At 35.1% G+C, this 22,790-nt stretch overlaps 1 protein-coding gene and 1 long non-coding RNA gene across 3 annotated transcripts in view; one reads left to right on the forward strand and one right to left on the reverse strand.

The window, feature by feature from the left end:
* Positions 1-9,022, reverse strand: part of LOC125652389 (uncharacterized) — a 38,581-nt gene extending 29,559 nt beyond the window's left edge. The window contains exon 1 of the long non-coding RNA XR_007361556.2: positions 8,857-9,022. This is a non-coding gene — a long non-coding RNA (uncharacterized LOC125652389). The remainder of the gene's footprint in view (positions 1-8,856) is intronic.
* Positions 9,023-13,952: 4,930 nt separating this feature from the next.
* The window catches only part of LOC125652374 (uncharacterized), a 71,995-nt gene continuing 63,157 nt past the window's right edge, over positions 13,953-22,790 (forward strand). For both annotated transcript variants that reach the window (XM_048881542.2, XM_048881543.2), the window contains exon 1: positions 13,953-15,605. In XM_048881542.2, coding sequence (XP_048737499.2) covers positions 15,427-15,605 — 179 coding nt within the window. In that variant the 5' untranslated portion in view covers positions 13,953-15,426. The remainder of the gene's footprint in view (positions 15,606-22,790) is intronic.

Raw genomic sequence — 22,790 nt, forward strand, 5'->3', positions numbered from 1 at the left:
TCGGACACGAAAAAGCTAACAGACGGACGGACATGAACGCCATACCATAATACGTCCCGTCTTAAGACGGGCGTATAAAAAAGCTAACAGATGGACGGACAGACGGACAGACATGAACGCCATACCATAATACGTCCCGTCTTAAGACGGGCGTATAAAAAGACCAGCGTGAGTGGGGACTTCGTGATGTTAACCAATTGAACAGAGATGCCTGGAAGTCAAATGTTAGGTCTGCCATGCGTGCAGCAAGCCAGTTACCAGGAAGGGAGCCCACTGCTGTGGAAGATGAACCTAATCCTGCACGTTAATCAAAATGCTGATGATGATGATGATCTGTATCCATAATGAAAAAAAGCCCGGAAAACTGTTTTACCTATTATTAGCTCAAAAGTAGGTCAAGGATGGACCAATCCAGATGAAATGCAAACTTAACTTGTATTCCTCTGAGAGGAAGCTTTAGTATGACTAAATATCAGGGCAATATCTGTACCCATAATAAAAAACAGCCCGGAAAACTATTTGACCTACTTTTAGTCCTAATGTAGGTCATGGATGGACATACCAATCCAGCTGAAATGCAAACTGAACTCGTATTCCTCTAAATGGAAGCCTATGTGTAAATTTCAGGGCAATATCTGTATCTGTAACGAAAAAAAGTCCGGAAAACTGTTTGACCTACTTATAGCCCTAAAGTAGGTCAAGGATGGACCAATCCAGCTGAAATGCAAACTCACTCTTACAATTTTTTAGGGAGATATTGTGAACAAATTTCAAAGTTGTACATGCATCCGTTACAAAAAAAAGTCCGGAAAACTTTACCCGGGATGGACGGACAGCCAGCCAGCCGGACAGAAACATGGACAGCGCCATAACATAATACCTGTATAAAAATACAGGTAAGGGGAAAAATGGGCCGAAGTGTCTCTGGGCCGAAATGACAATGTACTCATTGGATAGAGTCCAAAATACAGCTGATAATATAAGACTAAGATAGTATAATGGGGTCCTTCTCCACCCCACCCCCACCCAAAATGTGACAAAGTTTTCTCTGGCCTGAAATGTCATTGGACCGATGTGTCAGTGTTCTATACATTGTTGGGAGGAAACTATGGATGATATACAAGGGCAGGGATCAGGCCAAAATGTCAAATGTATTCCATGGATAGAGTCAAAAATACGATTGATAATATAAATAACCAAATAAATAAAATGGGCCAAAATGTCAATGGCCTGAAGTGTCATGTACTATGATGTTGTGTTAAAATGTAATATTGTTATTATTTTTTTTCCTTTGTTCATTTCTGACTTGCATAATTAGGATACATGGTGGTACTTACAAGTATTACATCAATTATATCATGTTCAAAATGTCTCATATGTTATATACATTGTCTAAGCTCATACACTAGTATTACAGTGTATTATGTATGAACCATATGAAAGCATGTTTGCACATATGCACTCATTATAAACATGACATGTTGACCTAGTACCAATGCACCATCCTGTGGCACGACATGTTGACCTAGTACCAATGCACCGTCCCGTGGCACATGACATGTTGACCTAGTACCAATGCACCGTCCCATGGCACATGACATGTTGACCTAGTACCAATGCACCGTCCCGTGGCACATGACATGTTGACCTAGTACCAATGCACCGTCCCATGGCACATGACATGTTGACCTAGTACCAATGCACCGTCCCGTGGCACATGACATGTTGACCAGTACCAATGCACCGTCCCATGGCACATGACATGTTGACCAGTATCAATGCACCGTCCCGTGGCACATGACATGTTGACCAGTACCAATGCACCGTCCCGTGGCACATGACATGTTGACCAGTATCAATGCACCATCCCGTGGCATCTTTTGCATTACAGTGGAGTATTACACTTAAGTATCTATACTACCTTTGCTATTATTATTATTACAAGTATTATTGTTATGTACATGTATATATTTTCTTCTTGTGTGTATTTCTGACTGTTTTGCATTAGGATACACAGTGGTACTTACATGTAATACATTAAGTATTATCATGTTCAAAATGTCTCAAGTTATGAACATTGTTTGAGCTCATACTAATAGTGCATATTCTGCTTTTTCTTTATTCTTTTCTTTTTATCATTATTTTGATAAACATTGCACATTGAAATTTGTCATATGAACATGTATTATTAACAATCATGTATGCTGCATGCCCAAGAGGGCCCTAATTTGGAAATAAATTATATCATCATCAGATGTGATATATAAAGCCCTCCCCCTCCCCAAATGCTTGAAGTGTCTCAGAGAAATAAATAATAGGGCCGAAATGTCTTTGGGCTGAAGTGTCTCAAAAATTTGGGCCAAAGTGTCCAACTTTTTGGGCTGAAATGTCAGGGCCGAAGTGTCATTAGGCTGAAGTGTCTTTAGACCTAAATGTCTTTGGGCCAAAGTGTCTGACATTCTCTGAGAGCATTGCATATCAAAGGAATACATATCCCCTACCAGCATCCCCATTAATTGGTGGATGTAATATTCAAGATAATGTACATTTGATGCTGTTTGACCTTGACCTGTGACCTAAAAAATTGGTACCAAGTTCCATGTTTACCGGTGCTTATCATAAAATAAAAGTGCAGAAGAGAGACGGTAGCATGCAATGGTATGTAGAGACTACCACACTCCTCTTACCAATTCAGGACACATGGCTAGTGAACTTCTGGCACCCCGAGGGATAAATTGTGTGGTGGTTGGAGGAGTCTACATCAGTACAGTCGTTTTACCGGTAGTAAGTGGTACCAAAATTCCCAAAATATGAATGGTACAGGCACAGAAATGTCAATTACAACACCCCCCTATTTTCCTAGTTTCCAATTCATTTTTCAGTATCAAATCAAGCGTCCTCTACTGTTGCTGACCCAATAAATAAAATCGGCAGATCGAAATTATTGTTGAAATATATCTTCAAGAAAATTCTACATAATTAAAGTATATTTATAAACATAATACATTACTTGTTGATTAAGGTAGGTAAATACTATTAGAAATTTCTGTCAATCAAAATATTTTTTCATTTAAATAACTTTAACAACTCATAAACTAACTAAAAAACCCATATTAGACATACCTTTGCGGGTTTATTTTTATACTATGTGCTACAGAGCACATATACCCCCAAATGCAAAAGCCAAATTTTAACACAAGGATGCATGATCCCATGTTTTATTCATTCATGTACCAAAGCACATCATTTTAAGCTATAATATATAGAAACGAATAGATATTCATTTACTGAGAGAATTTTTAAAGATATTCAATTGAAAACATACACAATTGCTGTTTAATCTGCTCACATCCTTCAGAAAAAAATCACAGAATATTGCAATTTTCAAAAATTCTCAAAATCTAAAATGTTTACATGCCAGTTTTTCTTTAAAAATATTTAGAAATATATCTAAGGTTAACAAAAAACCATATTTTACTATAGTTGACCAGAGATATTTTGCAGAATGCTCTCTTGAATACGTAACCCCCCTAACCCCCCCCCCCATTTTTTAATTTAAGTTTTACAATTATTCTTTGCACACTTTGAAATTAGTAAATTGTAACAGCAAATACAGTCTTAAAATCAAGATTAATAGAATATAACAATATATATATGTGAAACATACTGAAAATTTTGTCCTACCAGACAATTAGAACACGAGGAGTGGGGAGGGGGGGGGGGCTTCCTTTTTCTCACAATTGTGTGTGTGTGTGTTATTTTTCTTTTCTTTTTTTTTTTTTTTTTTGGTTATCAATCATATCATACATAAAAATACATACATGCTATCTCATACTTATAGAAAAAATAAATTCATGTAGATTCTAGCAGCTACAGCTCATGTACAATTAATTTTGTTTCTTGAAAGTACGTATGAAGAAGAGTTCAAATATTAAACAACTTTGCTGATGATTTTCTGAGGCTTTATAATTCTGGGTTTCTTTGAACCAAACACAAACTCACTAAAAACAGTTTGAATTCCACTGTGAGGGTCACGCCTATGTATGATTTTTAACTTGTTCAGGCTTAGATTGCAAGCTATATATTGAGCCTTTTAGAGATCAGTGTAGATATTATATTGCTTTGTACCATTGGAGCTAGTGAGGACTTGACACTATAATAATTCATGGTAAATATATCTGAAGATTCACAATTGAATGCTAAATTTGACTCGTACAGTTCTCGTAAACTACAAACATTAGACAAAGAAGTTATAACCGGAACTTTCTAGTCGGTGTTTAAAATTTAAAACCGGATAGGTAAAAGCACGGCCTTTCCTTAAGATCATTTTTTCTAAACTAAACACAGTATTATGTATTTTATGATAAACTTTTCGTGATGATTTATCAAAATTAAATCAACCATCTTCTGATACACAATTTTCATGCAATCTCTTTTCTTGTACATATAATTCCTTTTGGAAGTACCTCCACTTCTGCCAGCTTTTCAGGTTTTTGCATCACGTAAAACGACACGTTTCAAACTTATTCGAAACTAGGAAAACAACACGTGGTTAGTTTGGATGTTATTATTTCATACAAAAGTCAATTTTTTCTTAATTTAACTTGTTACATTTATCCTAAATGTTGATAACATACTCAATCTGGATCAACAACACACTGCAAATTTTGAGTTAATGTAGTTTCACCCTCCTTTGACTTCATAAGATTTCGCAAAGTCAATAATTCAATAAGATTTATGCATGACAGGAACTTAAATTTTGTTGGAGTCTTTTTCAATAGCTATTGTAAAAAATCTTGTTAACTATAAAATATTTCAAAAGTATAAGTTATATATGAAACAAGAGGTACTGTGAGCAATGCTCACTAAGAATACCCCCCGCTTACCCCAATCTTCCAAAGGGTGTTGGTAATAGGTATAAACTACCTCTTTTCTGAGTGTAAAAAACAAATGGCATGACAAACCGAACCATATTGCTACTTCGATGTCCGGTGCACGTGACCTTTGACCTTTTGACCCCAAAATCAATAGGGAACATCTTTATCTCATGGGTAGTCCATATGTATGATATGGTGACTGTAGGTGGAAAGGATAACGCTTTAGAGCCAGGAAACCATATTGCTACTTCGATGTCCAGTGCGCTTGACCTTTGATCTTTTGACCCCAAAATCGATAGGGAACATCTTCATCCCATGGGTAGTCCATATATATGATATGGTGACGGTAGGTGGAAAGGATAATGCTTTAGAGCCCAGAAACCATTGCGTCTACAGACGGACGGACAGACGGACAACCCGATTCCAGTATACACCCCCCACCCCCACAACTTGTTGCGGGGGGTATAAGAACAATTATATATTGAATCCAAGGGCAATAACTCTGTTTTCATCAAATTATTTATCAAGTCTATTATGCGATAAATTTCCTTTATTTTTCACAAACATTTTGTATATTTTTTAAAGAAATAAGTTTCATGAAAGTGGTTTGAATACTAGCTATTATATCATTTTAGCCAGTTCTGAAATTTTGATAATGCTGTTTAAGGAAAATTGCAATTTTCTGATGTTGATACAGGTATATGTGTGCTAATTGATAAAAAATTTATTAATACCGCAACATACTTATTTTACCATTTTTATTTGTTACTAAGATATATTATTTGAAGAATAAACAATTAAGTATAAGATTGAACCTATAATTATAGAAGGGTGGAATTACCTTAAATGCATTTGTTTACAAAGTTTCATTATTGTGCATGTTCAAATCTTGGTCATTGTTTCAAATTGTAAATACTGTGGAAAATAATCATGCAGATGTTACAAAGACATTACACAGGGGTAGAATATTCATCCTTTTATTGTATTTACTTAGTAAGAAATTTTTAAACCCTTTTCAAGACTATTTAAATAAAACATTATTCAATACTGGTAAATATTCATTACAGGTAAAACGACTGTATGCGAATGGAGCACAAACTTGGTAAAAGCATATTGATACGGATGCCCTAGCTGTCACATAAGATTGCAAATGGGTACAGTTAATGTATTTGCCATGTGGTGGAAATGGCAAAAATTTCCTCGAAAAAGTAGCTCTGTCAACATATTAGTTAATGATAGACTAAAAGTAAAATAAATATAATTGATTGGGTGCGCAACGTTTCGGGAGCATGTCGGTTCGGGACTTGGCATATACGATGGTTTGGGAATTTGGCACCAACAGTTCGGTGACGACAGTTCGGGTGCGCGATGTGCAATATAAAAGTTAAAATTTAAAAAATTCTACAATAGAGTTTTATACCAAATTAAAGGATGATTTTAAAAAGACAATAAGCTTACTAATTATAAGAAAAAAAGTATGGGTCATCGGCAATTCTTTTTCAGGGGAGCATGTCAAAGGACGCTTTTTTGGCCAGTTTTCAAGGAAAATGTCATTGAATAAGAAATGGATAGGTTTTCTACTTGTAGTTTCATACTTTTCCTTTATACTAAATAATCACATGGATTAGGAAAAGGTTCACCAATCATATCTAGACACTGAGTCATTGCATAATATTCCAGGGATGGTGTCAAAATATGTAATGTACAAACTGTCACAAATTCAATAAATCCGATATAGAGCTCAGTATGCAGTGGATTTGTATATATAGTGTAGGCCTATATGTAATATGCATATTTTGTTTTCATTTTCATAATCTTCAACCTTTCTAAATAAATTCAAAAATTTCAAATGTTTGAATAAAAGCATACATGATAAGAGATCAAGTACATGACTTATCGGACAGTTTCAAGAAAGGATCTAACATGTACTTCAAGTGTCATCTTCATCTATAAGATTTTTCTTATGAACACTTTCAGAAACAAAATGGACTTTTATTCCCTGAAACATTTTTATAAGTTAAGCTTAAGAGTAGCATAAATCTATTTTATTAAAGGAATTCTGATATTTCTTGTAGGCTACTTGTATTGAATGTAAATGCATATATACATGTTTTTGTAATACGGTGGTACATGTTGATTGGTAATTGCAATCTCAGACGCATATTATTCTAACTGACTGTATTTTTCTCTACATCAAAAGATAATGATAAGTCGACTATTTTCGCAAATATATGTGTATCTCTGCTGTGTGATCGGTTCTGTGCTAAGATCTGCGCTAGGATGATAGTCTTCAAACTATTCAACGGCAGGATCGATTTTCCGCGCAATCGGCATTGTGACGTCAAATACAAAGCCCAGCGGCGTATTCAACGTCACAACTATAGCAGCTGTTCCCAACATTATGACGGAACGATTTGTTTTGGGTTTTTTTGTCGGAAGAGGAATTATTCTGCTTTGGTATAATAATAAAATATCTATCCAATGGGTAGGGGCGATAGCGTGTTTATTGTCAGCCGAGAAACTACCCCCGGTCCTGCCTCTGTTCTTCGTTTGTTGTTGATTGATACGGTTTTAGTCATTATTTCTTTGTCGTTTTAATGAATGGTCGAAAGAGTTCAAAATATAATTCTACCCTCTTTTCCGCAATTGGTTGTAAATAGATATTGTCGTCGATTTTTTAGTAATGCGCTTCTGGTGCATGCCGTAAATCGTTAATTGTTTATAGAGTAATACAGTAATTACTATTGATAAAAATATTCATGATATAAACTATATTCAGAAGTAAAATTTTAATAACAAAAGAGTCTCCTTTTTTTTATTTCGTTGTGCATACGTAAGACAGTTTGATTCATCCCATATGCACGGAAGGTTGTAAAAACACGGACAATTACGGAATCCCAGAAATTATACATAAAACACGGAAGAATCACGGACAGATTTTTTAAAGTCACGGATTCACCATCGTCGCAAACCACGGGTTATTGTTTCATTCTATTTGTGAAATAGAATGAAACAATAACCCGAGGTTTGAGACGATGCGGATTCACAGATACAAAAGTTATGGAAATTCTATAAATCGACTTTATTGAAGAATTGATATAAAATATGGATTAAAACAAGATGTATTACTTGTATAATGAAAGAAATATACAGTCTCAAGTTCAGTTCGTAAATTTCGCATGTTCATAATGTGATGAAACAATTGCAGCGACGTCACAATGCACGGAGACTGTAAATAGCGATGTGCGCGGATTTCTGCGCAGAAGTGCAAAATTTCGAATTAGGTCTGTCATCCTTAAAATCAAATTATTTGGGTTAAAACTGGTGAAATAATTTATGATATGTCGTACAGTCTCATAACTACATATGTGCAATGATTTAATAGCGTTTTTACAAGATGGAAAAAAATATTGTAATTCGGACCATACAGCTTTAATAATAGTTTAGACTTGTAAACTGTAGTTTATAATCGTACGGTTTACAATCGTGAAACCGTATTTATCAGATAAACTATGTTTTGCAATCGCTAATGATTGTTTTCATTGTTAATTATAGTTTACGCTTGTGAAACATAGATTATCTGTTAACTATGGTTTACAGATGTGAACTATAGATTAACGATTAACGGACCGTAAACTATAGTTTACAGTCAATAAACCTAGTTTATCAACTGTGAAACTATGTTTAGCTCATTTTTGTGAATTTGGCGTGCCATACCCATAGGATCACTTTCATGTGAAATATGACGGATAATATTTCATACATATTAGGATAGCCCTTTCATCATAGACGGTGTATATTTCGACGAGTTAAAAATATTGTGTTTTAATGGAGATCTTAATTCTCTTTTATACCTCATTACAAAGTACTCCATTTCGGTATTTAGTGCTGCCCGGAGTGCACACGCAGTGATATATGACCATCTCAGATCTCTTTAGACTTAAAAAAAAAAAAAAAAGCCTAGCGTTAGAGTACAAACCAATAAATTATGTGTATTTTCAGTGCCATCCTTCACTTCAGGTCTTTTAAGTTTTAATTTGAAGTTTTGAAGTCCTCGGGAAGTAGTGGTGTCAGGTCGATCCGTAAACTTGGTACCTGTTGACCTCACTTCTCTTGTCAATCTCTACCCAGAGTTGTCGTTCCTTGCTCTCACTTGTACGTAAGTCATTCTCTCACCAGAGGGCGCGCTACGTAAGCTTCACTACTGTTGTGGCAATCTCTACCCAGAGTTATCGTTCCCGCTACGCTCAAGTTATATCAAAATGTACAAAATCTAACTTAGCATATCGAACTGTAATGATAATATCTGAGCAAATCAAACACTTCTCTGAATTTTTTAAAATCAGAAGATGGTAAATATGAGACACCTGAGCGAATTAGAAGGTTTATATAAATATTCATTCATTCAATGATACTAGTATAATCATGGAATTCGTACGTTGTTTTTGTGAACCTACTTTAAGATTTAAAGCATAAAACTTAAACTTATAAAATTATTATCCATGATGCTATAGGTGTATTGTCGTGCATTCATCTTATAATTTCTATAATTGCATTTCATTCGGGTTTTTTATGCACTGACAAATGTATCGGGTTTGGAATAGCTGAATCAATTGTTCATTGTTTGTATTGTTTTTATAATCATATTCTCACGCTTGATTTTAGTGCACTGACCATTAGCTCGCATCTGCTGTTTATGTTAAAGTCAAATTTGCTACGTTATGTTTATTTAACTTGGGTAGGGTCTGCATTTTGGATATTTATCTTAATTATGAACCAATGCGGGTTCCTGTGTAAGTTTGGCTATTTATGTGTGCTTTACACGTACACAATTCATTCCTGTAAAAGACTCTCGAGCAACTATACAAACGTTAAAATTTAGGAAAACAGTGGCCGATCACGATTCTAATATCTTTATTTTTTAGAGCTGCAATTTAAATACCAGTATAAAGTTCATGTGTACTTTAAGGTAGTGAATTACATGCATCTAATTTTATAGTAGCAATGTAACCTAACTTAATTTACTTTTTCATTATGACTTTCTATATCATTTCATTTATAGACTTGATTTGTTTATTGTAGCTTTTTACCATATACGCACACACATACGTATACACACATACGTATACCCACTAAAACAGGGACACACACGCGCTATTTAGGATCCGCGCCTATATGTGAACTGTTTGTGGCAAATAAACTGCAACTGGTTATCTCACTGTAATCCGTGTTGTGTTTTTAATAAAAGTGACATGGAAGGCAGTACAATAGGTATAGGTAAGTTTTGCCAAGAATCTTGACATTTAGACGTTGACAGAGGTGTTGTAGCGCAGCGTAATACGCCCTCTGGTGAGAGATTGCTGTTGTGGAGCGTAGCGTAACGCCCTCTGGTGAGAGGTGTGTAGCACCAATCAGCGGGGAACCAGTTTAGTCGAGCCATTCCCCACAGTTTTTGGTCTTATGTTGGAAAATATTATGTCGTTCGAACAAGATAATATCTCGTTCGCACGAGATAAGTAGTTGTATTTATTGATTTACTTTTCTTTTTTTACTTTCCACCTACTATATACTTACAGTCTATGGTATTCAGAGGCGTCAGTCCAAATATCTAGCCTCGACGAATCTCGCTGAGATTAGAAAATTTAAATCATGTGCCTTTAAAATTAATAGTACTTCTTGTGTAAATGGAATTAACTAGTTATTTTTTTGAAAAACAAAAGGACCATTGCAAAATCAAAGAAATGATCGAACTACATGTACACGTTTAATTTCTTTTTTAAATAAATATTTTTCAAAATTCTTCAAGTTCCTCTTTCACCAGAAAGGACACAGTCCTTCGATTGTCTATCAAAAATACGTTCTTTGATTTCTAAGGGCGAAGGTAGTGGCGTCAAAGTAAAAAAAAAAAATGTCATGAGAATGCAAATTCTGCAACTTGAATTGGCCTTTTATTACTTCTCTGCATAAAAGATGTGCCTTCGTTGTGAACATCATGATTGACCAATTGATTGGTTACAGTTTATGTCCCTTATAAGATTATTTCACACAAAACAACATATTTTCTGTATTTTATATATTGGGAGCAAACAAAACAGGAATGTACACCTTGGTAACTAATTTAAAACGAGTCACAAACTATGCATGCTTAGGTTTTTGCACTCCTAACTCATGATTAAACTTAAACTTGTTTGAATATGAAATTATTTGTAACAACACCCCCCTCCCTCCCCCTGTGTAAAATCCCCTAAGCTAGGGCTTTCTACGGACCTAGGTGTTGACGACTTTAAACCAATGCTACATGATAACATAAAAAAGGTACCAGTCATTCAGAAAGCATGGTGCATAAGTACTGCGAAACATACGTAAATTTAATTCTAAACACAAATATAGAAAGTTGAATGTTGCTATAGCTGTTGAATATATTTCCACAAGGCATACATGTACAGTCCTAGTCGGTATTAAAAAAAAGAATGCACGAATAAAATAAAAAAAAAAAAAATTATGGAAATTACTGTATATCGTGCGAACGAGAAAATAAGTTCTGCCATGCCAAGAAATTCTTAGCAAAATCTCCGGTATAGAAAAACCGTTATAAATCTGCAGTGACCGCAATTAAGAGATAAGCGACGGCTACTATTAATCAGCATGTAATATGACCCTATTGAAGCCAACGAATTCAGACCGGACGGGATTTCTTGGCATGGTCATGATTTTTGTGTATTCAACTAAAACACTCAAATAACCCCATATATACCGGCTTATTTGGTCATTTTTGAAAATTATTTATTTTTGCACATCAATGGCAAAAATTACAAATTGTGACCCCCCCCACCCCCTTGCGCTTCATCACATATTTTGAATTAATCGTTAGAGAACGTTGTAATTTATCACATGTTTAAATTGATGCCAAGCTGTTGGAAATGCTCATTGTTACCCTCTCGTCTGCCGACACCGCAAAAACAACATCCTACGCAGAATTTTCGAAAGTTTTTACCCGCAAACAAGACTACACTTTTCACATGTGTGTAAACAGCCTGAGTGCACCTCAGGAAGTAGCCTCAGCTACCAACATCAAATAGTTCCTTTGTATACAACTGATTATTTCCGAAAATTACACAAAATTTCCTAATCAGGGGTACAAAAATTAAGAGAAAAGAAGAAGAGGAAATGAGAAGAATAGCGCAGAGGGAAAAAATCATTCTTTTAGATATATGGAACTACCATTGACTAAGTTCATTTTGATTGGACAATTTTGATTGGACAATTACCGGTGTGATACCTTTACACATTAGATGATCAATCCCGATGCCGGCATATTTTGTAGAATATTGAATATACCTTTCTGTCTGCAGAATGTGTATTGATACAGTAGTTCATATTTTTAAAATTATTTTTACTACCCCCCCCTCCCACCCTTTTAAATTTCCCGTTCCAAACTCGGCTATACCGTACTCGTTTACCATGCCAAGAAATTCTTAGCAAAATCTCCGGTATAGAAAAACCGTTATAAATCTGCAGTGACCGCAATTAAGAGATAAGCGACGGCTACTATTAATCAGCATGTAATATGACCCTATTGAAGCCAACGAATTCAGACCGGACGGGATTTCTTGGCATGGAACGAGATGATTATTCAACTTTCTATAATTGTGTTTAGAAATATTTACATATGTTTTACAGTATGCACCATGCTTTCTGAATGACTGATACTTTTCTAGCTCACCTGAGCTGAAAGCTCAAGTGAGCTTTTCTGATCACCTGTTGTCCGTCTGTCTGTAAACTTTTAACATTTTCGACTTCTTCTCCAGAACCAATAGGCCAATTTCAACCAAACTTGGCCAAAAGCATTCTTGGGCGAAGGTCTTTCAAGTTTGTTCAAATGAAGGGCCATGTTCCTTTCAAAGGGGAGATAATCACAAAGATGCAAAAATAGGGTGGGGTCATTTAAAAATCTTCTTCTCAAGAACCACTGGGCTAGAAGAGCTGATATTTACATGAAAGCTTCCTGACATAGTGCAAATTCGGGTTTGTTCAAATCATGGCCCCGGGGGTTGGATGGGGCCACAATAGGGGATCAAAGTTTTACATACAAATATATAGGAAAGATCTTTAAAAATCTTCTTCTCAATTTAAGAGCCACGGAGCCAAACAAGCTGATATTTAAATGAAAGCTTCCTGATATAGTGCAGATTCAGGTTTGTTAAAATCATGGCCCCCGGGGGTAGGATGGGGTCACAGGGGGGATCAAAGTTTGCATACAAATATCTAGGGACAATCTTTAAAATTCTTCTTCTCAAGAACCACTGGGGCAGAAAAGCTGATATTTACATGAATGCTTCCTAACATAGTGCAGATTCAAGTTTGTTCAAATCATGGCCCCCGGGTGTAAGATGGGGCCACAAGGGGGGGGGGGGGTCAACGTTTTGCATACAAATATCTAGTGAAAATCTTTAAAAATTGAAAGCTTTCTGACATAGTGTATAGATTAAAGTTTGCAAAAATCATGGCCTCCAGGGGTAGGTTGTGACCATAATAGGGACTAAGGTTTTACTATAGGATTAAACATTCCTTTTGAAGAATTTATCGATGTGTAAACTCCGGACATTTTACTCACAAACTGAATAAAAGTGCGAAGCACTTTTATGTTAAGTTTGTGAGTAAAATGTCCGGAGTTTACACATCGATAAATTCTTCAAAAAGAATGTTTGATTCTTATAGTTCCAATTCATTCACTTTATTAACAATTACAAAAATTTGAATAGTTTCCCCGCACTATGTTATTTGTTTTCAGGCGTGTATGAATACATCGCGTTTTTGGATTTATTGATGTGTAAACTCTTGTTCAGTTTTATTTTTGTCCAATCAAAACAATTGTAATAAATAACATTGGAATTATATGTAAATATATATGAAAAATCTTCAGATATGGGATAAGGTGACTCAGGTGAGCGATGTGGTCGATGGGCCTCTTGTTTAAGTTATCATGTATCATTGGTTTAAAGCCGTCAATACCTAGGTCCGTAGAAACCCCTAGCTTAGGGGTTGGGGTTGGGTTTACAAATAATTTCAAATTCAAACAATGTTAAGTTTAATCATGAGTGAGGAGTGCAAAAACCCAAGCATAGTTTGTGACTCGTTTTAAATTAGTTGCCAAGGTGTGTATTCCTGTTTTGTCGGCTTCCAAAATATGAAATACAGAAAATATGTTGCTTTGTGTGAAGTAATCTTACAATGGACATAAAACTACATGTATTTACATGTATTTAACCAAACGATCTATTGGTTAATCATGATGTTCACCACGAAAGTGCAAATGAATTCATGCACATCTTTTATGCAGATAATTGATAAAAAGCCAATTTAAGTTGCATAAACTATAACTTAGACTTTTAATGTAGTTTATTTTTAACAAGATTTTTTTTTTTTACAATAACTCTTAGAAAAGACTCCAACAAAATTTATGTTCCTTAATCATGCATACATCTAAATAAGTCATTGATTTTGCAAAATCTGATGACATCACAGTAGGGTGGAATTACTTTAAGATGAGCTATTCTGATACTTCTAATATTTAGTGTAGTATGCCTAGGACATTGTCTACAGTTGATCCAGGATTGACCTCGATATCACATGATACCAGTAGAATAAATGTGAAAAATTGTAGATAAAAGTTAATGAAGACTGCATTATCCCTAATACATATTGCACCATGTATTATGAGGCTGACAATTTTTAAGTGATTTAAGCTTTAAATATAAAATTTCGATAATATCTGCATGAAACATGTACATGTAAAAAGAGCCGATTGCAGCAGTTCGATAGAATTACTCACTCACTATCAAGCTTTTTATGTTTGTAAATAACAAAAAAGGGAAATAGACAAAATTCATACGCTATGTGGAAGAAATGTATGGGTACTTTGGCACACGTAGTATATGACAATTGATCATATTTTGACCATGTATAATGTCGGGAAAAAATACATCAAAACAAAACACGTTTGTAGAAAAAAAAAAAAAAAAAAAAAAAAAAAAAAAAAAAAAAGAAAAAAGAAAAAGTAAAATACCAAGCAGTGAGAAAAGAACTGCTGTTTGTCATACATTTTCTTTGGAAAAAAATTTAAACACCACACGATTCTACACGGTTTCAGCACAAACGGGTGATCAATATGATGATGTTCAACATGAAAACAAAATATCATAAAACCAAAGGATTGATTGATGAATGTTTTATTTTACATTTGGGCCGAATTGTCTCTGGGCCGGAATGTCATTGGGTCTAAGTGTCAATGTACTATGATGTTGTTGAAACGGAATATTATGGATAAAAAATGGGCCAAAGTGTCTCGTACGAAAAAAAAAAAAAGTGGGTCGAAATTACTTGGGTCGAATTGTCTCTGGACCGAAATGTCTCAAGTACCAAATAAAAGATAATCGTGCAGTCGTATGGTTCACTATTTCTAATTATTCTATACATGGAGTAAATGGAATTTGTGGTGATAAAATTAATCTATGATGAATATACTCGTTTTAAGTTTTCTTTTTCTTGAATGAATGAAAGGAAGAAATTCCAATTTTATCCGGAGAATTTTGTTGTCCTTATACACAACCGTAATTTGCGCCAACTTTTAGCGCCATTTACAATCAGAAAGAAGTACACATTTGCAATGGGAGAATTTAATGTTTTTTGTATATCCAGTGTAGATGATCCGCCTAAACAGTTAATGAGGTGAGTTAAACACTTCTAGATATTGATTTAATTCTTTGATTTGGGATGAAAAGGTATGCATTTCAATATTTTATTAATCTCTGTTAGTAGCGACAGGGGGAGATTTTTAAAAACAATAGATTTTCAACATTTTGATCAATATCCTACTTAATTTAAATGTGCTGATTTCAAAATTAATAAGTATTTTAAAATATCTCTTTTCCCTGCATCACAATTGACAGGCAAACACGACTACCCTCACATATTTGCATGAAGTTATTTTTCTGACTTGTGTAAATATTTGACCTCAAGTAATATTAGTGAAAATAGACTAAACAGAAATGAACTTGATGCCTAACCTACCTTTTTTGGGTGTGTAAAATATGAATATGACGTTATTTTATTGAAAATAAGTATCGATATTGCTTCAAAACGCTAATAAACATACCTACCCTCGGTCATTTTAGCTACCGGACGAGGAAAATGATAGTATTTCTGTATAAAATTCTACACAAATATCATTGTTTCAATTACATATGCTTATTTTAATTGTTCTTTATCAATATCCTTGATAGAAAAGATTACAAGATTGTACCGAAACCACTAGTGAAGGCAAAATTGTGCAAAACAAAGCAGTTATACATGCTGAAAAGTAGCATGCCAGTTCGTGAGTTGGTTCTATGCCTTGCGAAAGATCATTTTCTGCAATGAGACGTCTTAAGAATTGCAGCAAAGATGGGCTGGTCGGTCTTAAATTGCTATGTTATTTACCCCCACTCCTCCACCCCCACCAAGGCTCCGGCTCTACCCTGGACACCGCTTGTGGCCTCGGCCATCCTAAAAACCTTTGTTTATGACGTGAGCACCACCTACTGATGGTACAGTATCAATTTGCAAGGTGAAGTACAAAATCTAGGATAATTATATATTTTTGAAAATAAACATGACAATTTGATAACAGGAAACTTCATTGAATCACATATATCGGCGATTTTATTGCGGACAGTGAAGTACACATGATTTATTTTCCCTTTGTTTTCGTTTACAAATATTAGAGTTATCGTTCTTGTAAATTCAACCCAACAGGTTGAAAAAATTATTTTACCACATTCTCCGGACATATACGAATTACCTCAGTGTTGTTTAAAGAAAAAGGAAGTTCGAATTATTTAAATATCGCCGTAAAATCTGCGTATATGGCCGATTTCTGGTCTTGCTACTTGTTTTCTCACTTCAAAATACCGACAAAATGTCATTTCGTACCACATGCTTTCTATATCACCATATACGTAAACTTTGAACTCCTTACTTTTGTTTCACGTTAATACTTTCGTATTTGAACCTCGGGCTTGATCATATAAAATGGTGAAAAGTACCTAGCGCAGTGAGGTCAACTTTTTGTGATTGCGGGAAATGTTGCCACCAGCGCCACCTACCGACGGCGCCCATTGCTACTGCTAGGCCTACTAAAAGAAACTTGTTAAGGCCAAAATTAAGTTTGTTTCCCCTTACCAAACCGACCCGATTAAAATCCGCTGACTGAAATAATTTTATCGCCAAAATCGCAGAGTTTTTCTTTTCGTTTCGCTCAAAAGTTCGGTTTTTTTTTAGTTTCGTTTCGTCGTATGATCCGTAATCTTAGTAGTCTTTGAAAATCGTTGTTGCCAGCGCGTTTGAAACAATCGAAAAATACGTTTGTAATTGGAATTCCATTAAGAAAGGGGTGTTTATTATGGACATGGATACGGCCTGCATACTGGTAAAAGAAAATTTGTACAGAAAGAATTCTTCGGCATTTGTGTCACAGCGGCCGTGAAGTGCGGCAACAAAAATACAACAATATGTAAAAATGGGATCTTCGAATATTCTGTGGACTGTACTTGGGATGATGTCTACCACGACATCACAAATGATTCGGACTTTCGTCCCCACAAAACTGATGTTGTTGAGGTAGTGGTGTTCCAATCATCGATTATAATCGAAAATCAGTCGATTGTTGGCAAATTCTAAGCACTCGATTATGAAAATTTTATTCCAATTAAAAGGTTTTTAGATTTTGTTTTCTCAGCGACTGTAGTTTTTGAAGAATATTCCTGCCGTGACTTATCAAGTAACCTAAAAGTTTTTTTCATCGTAATGACGGCGCACACGAAGTATCCATACACGGGGAATGAAGTATGTTCGCTTGGTCAGATACTGAGATAAACGTACTTTGATTCAAGCATATAAACGAAGGACCATTGATCAAAGAAAATCTTGATACTAGTAAATCCATGTGCGAATTTCGCAGATAAAAACCGCTTTTAAGGGCCACTGTTACTCTGCACGTGCGTATCGTGTTTTCAGTTGGTGACAATAGATCTGTTTTAGTTTTTGTTTTTAATAAAATGAATTTCTTTCCTTATTTTGCTGTGCTGAATGTTAATCATATTCTAATTATGCCGGACCATCGTCAGTTAATGAACTGTAACTTTGATATACGGGGATATAACTGAAGCAAACAATATCCGTTTTGGGCGACTTTTATATATATGTAATTAAAAGAATAACAAATACACACAGAAAATATTCACTTACACTCTCTCAGCTATAGAAGCAACAAATATGAACGTGGATAATATTTATTTACACTTTTTCAGTAGTTGAATTAACTTTAATCATTATATAATTTCTCTGTCCGATTATAATCGATAATTAGTTACAGTAAACCAATCATCGATTATGAAGTTCTCACCGATTCCCATCACTAGTATTTATCTGACAAACTTGATGGAACTACAACTTTTTCTCATGACAAGTATGAAGGCCTTCATGTAGTGAAAGACTTAAACAAGTATCTCAAATATGTGATATTCAAAGTAACATTGTTCTGAATATATATATATATTTATAAGACTTAAACAAGTGTCTCAAATATGTGATATTCAAAGTAACATTGTTTTAACTTTGTGTACTGTTTATTCTATTTCTTTTAATATATATATATATGTGTGTGTGTGTGTGTATACTGTACCTACAGAAACATTTCATTATCTAACTTGTATGGCCTTTAGGTCTTAATGATATCTAGTCAAAAGACATTGAATTTGAGATTATTACTTTATTTAGTAGCCTCATTATACATGTATGTTGAAGTGATATTAACAAACAATTTCTAGTCAGAAAAAATCCTCTCTGCTCGGTGTTCAGTGTCAAATTTTATACTTTTAAGTATTTGATTCATGTTTTGAATTTTTACTAGTCAAAAAATACTCGGGGCTATTTTTACTTGAATAGCCCTTTTTCAAAGTTTTCTAGTCATGCTAGTCACTCATAACTTGTTCATATGTTGTATTAAGTACCAATAAATGATTTGTTTGTCTGTTTCTTGTGTGTTTGATAAATTTCAAGAATTTCCAGAAAAAAAAATAAAAAGCCTACCTACCTACCCACTTCCAAAAAGTTAGGTAGGGTAAGGGGAAACAAAAATATTTTGAATTGTAGCCTAAAATATCTGACTTTTTATACCCTAGAAACAAAGAATTGTTACAATTATAACACCATGTAAACAAAGTATATATATGTCTGTGTGTATATTATATTACATGGCCATACATATGGTTTAGTGCCAAAACTGCCCAAAATTGACCCATTTTCAAAAATTTTCTTCAATCTCAAGAACTGCACACGTGTAAGAAAAACTAAATGCATGGTGATGGAGAGCAGGAAGGCCTCTACCAAAATTGTAAATTTCATGATCCCTGGGGTAGGGGTTCTGATCCCAGGGTGGGGCCAAACTTGGTATATAGTGTTTATGTGTAAAACACTTAAATAACATCTTCTTTAGTGCTGTTGATACTAAAATGGATAGAGCAGGTAGTCTTTTACCAAAATTGTAAATTTGATGATCCCCAGAGTAAGGGTTCTGACCCCAGGGTGGGGCAACACTTTGTATATAGTATTTATGTGTAAGTTTGCTGATACTGTATAAAATCTAAATGCATCAGGGTTTCCGTTAACGCACATATGTGTGTAATTTACGCACACAAATTTCATTTGACCCCCTGAAGAAAAAAATTACTGCGTCAAAATGACGCAGTTTTCCCCCCGTGTAAATACACGTATCAACACTTCGCCGCGAGTTACGTCCCTTTGCGGGGTCAGCCAAAGGTCAGTCGGTGAAAAACCAAGTTTTCCTTCTTTACCTTACCAAATGTAAGATGTTATTGCTTTGAATTTTAGCCAATTGCCAAGTTTTCATACAAGTTAATGGGTTGCCCCAATCTGGGGCATTATTGTAGTTGACTGCAATTGATGGAAACATAACAGATGTCAAAGCTACAGATAGGAAAATTACAAAGGCCAACATAGGGAAATACGATTTTTATCCGGGAGATGGCGGACAAGGGACGTAACTTTCACAAAGTGTTGATATGTGTATACCGATGTTTTAATGCTGTTTCAATAACTTGGATAAAGAGATGTTTGTTTTCTTACATTGGTACTCCTCAGATATTAATTGGTACTCCTCGGATTTTTACCTTAAATTCACCTGAATGAAGTCAACTCATTTGTCAGCATGGTCAGTTGGTCAGCGAATTGTCCGATGAGCGAGTTGTCAAATTATTGTTTCATTTAGATTGTGAAAATACATTTGAAAATACATTCAGAAATTTAATGATGTTGATATTTTGGTGATGATTTAATATTTTTATGCCCCCCTTTGAAAAAGAGGAGGCATATTGTTTTGCACCTGTCGGTCGGTATGTCGGTCGGTCTGTAGACCATGTGTTGTCCGCTCAATATCTTGAGAACCATTCACTTGATGATAATGATATTTCATATGTGGGTTAGTTATGAGTAGAAGAGGATCCCTATTGTTTTTCAGGTCAAAAGATCAAAGGTCAAGGGTCAATCTACTCTGGACATAGGAATATAATGTCCGCTCAATATCTTGAGAACCCTTTGCTTGAAAGACATCAAACCTGGCACACTGGTACATCCTAAGGAGTAGATGACCCCTATTGATTTTGAGGTCATATGGTCAAAGGTCAAGGGTCAAACTGGGCATAGGAATATACTGACCATTCAATGTCTAGAGAACCCTTTGCTTGACAGACATCAAACTTGGTACGCCAGTACATCTTCAGAAGAAGATGACCCCCATTGATTTTGAGGTCACATGGTCAAAGGTCAAGGGTCAAACTGGACATAGGAATATACTGTCCGTTAAATATCTCGAGAACCCTTTGCTTGACAGACATCAAACTTGATACACTGGTACATCTTCAAGAGAAGATGACCCCTATTGATTTTGAGGTCACATGGTCAAAGGTCAAGGGTCAAACTGGACATTGGAATATACTGTCTGCTCCATATCTTGAGAACCCTTTGCTTGACAGACATTAAACTTGGTACACTGGTACATCTTCAGGAGAAGATGACACCTATTGATTTTGAGGTCGCATGGTCAAAGGTCAAGGGTCAAACTGTACATAGGAATATACTGTCCGCTCAATATCTTGAGAACCCTTTGCTTGACAGACATCAAACTTGGTACACTGGTACATCTTCAGGAGTTGATGACCCCTATTGATTTTTAGGTCACATGGTCAATCCACTCTTGACATAGGAAGATATTGTCTGCTCAATATTTTGAATTGATGATACTACTCTCAATTAAATGATGTGTGTGTGTATAACCCTTCTCAATTTTGCACCATGGGGGGCATATGTGTTTTACAAACATCTCTTGTTTTTCAAAACCATCACACTATTTTCCTGTCAAACATATCCAATACATGTAGTAGGGTCCTTCTCAGATATTATGACATTTTATTTGGAATTTTAAATGGTCATGGAATTACTTCATTTTTATTGTAAACACTTCAAGAAAGCCTAACTTTTCAGAGAATAAAAAGGAAGAGATAGTTGAAAGCGTATTTTTTTTTAAATTATTCACATTTTAAATAAAGTGCCCAAAAAGTGATGCCTATTACATTGACATACAATATATTCCATTTTTGTGAGTTTTTAACAGTCATAATCATGTTTTCACAAAACAAATTTCTTGCACAAACAATAAACTAAAAATTCTAGAGTAAAGAAATGGCCTAATGGTTTCTATTGTTCGTTTACAAAAAGTGATGGATATTACTGATAAAGAGGGCAATATTATTTTTATCAAAAATGTTTCACATAATCATGATGATACAAAGATTCAACAGGGGTTGAAAAATACGGTAGCCCGATGCCCGGGACTAGCAGTTTTCAGACTCGGACTAGTTAATATTAATGTACCAATAGTCCGTCGGACTAGCAGATCGACGGGGTTTTAACTTGTCTGTCGGTTTGGAAAAAACTCTCTCGTTGCTTTACTTTCCTTTTGTGTATGTTGCCTGGCTTCTGTTTTAGAGGGAACTAGTTTATTTGTCTCTATTACCAAAGCGTTTTAATTCAATTGAATCTACGTGCAAGTTAAGGCACTTTAATGACATTGATTAATGATGAGTAAGCAAACAACATTATTTGCTTTCGCGAATACTTCTCACGAGAATAAAAAGAAAAGGAGTAATGAAACTGATACTGAAAGCGACCATGTAAGTAAAGATCAAAAGTATGACAATACTAAAAGAAGATGAAAGTTTCAAGAAAGTTGGAGAGAAAGATTTCCATGGGTGGAAGTGGAGACCCATTCCCAGCTCATTTTGAGGTCACATGTTTAAAGGTCAAGGGTCAAACTGGACATAGGAATATACTGTCCATTCAATATCTTGAGAACCCTTTGCTTGACAGACATCAAACGTGGTACACTGGTACGTCTTCAGGAGAAGATGACACCTATTGATTTTGAGGTCACGGGGTCAAAGGTGAATGGTTAAACTGTACATAGGAATATACTGTCTGCTCAATATCTTGAGAACCCTTTGCTTGACAGACATCAAACTTGGTACACTGGTACATCTTCAGGAGAAGATGAGGCCACTGATAAAATGTGTTGTGTTTCCGCTAACCCGGCCGACCCTAAATTATAGCCCCGACCCTAGAATTTTTTTTCGATATTAAAAAATATATAGTCATTTTCCCGGAAAAATACATTCCCGGTTCTTGGTTTTCGTTAGACATTGAGATGAAGTCATTCAAACGCTTCAATGATATACAAAATTGCATGGTATTGTGTCAAGTGTTTAAACAACATTGATAATGTTTGTAACTAACAGATTGACC

The sequence above is a fragment of the Ostrea edulis genome, chromosome 5 (genome assembly GCF_947568905.1).
Source record: "Ostrea edulis chromosome 5, xbOstEdul1.1, whole genome shotgun sequence".
NCBI lineage: Eukaryota > Metazoa > Mollusca > Bivalvia > Ostreida > Ostreidae > Ostrea > Ostrea edulis.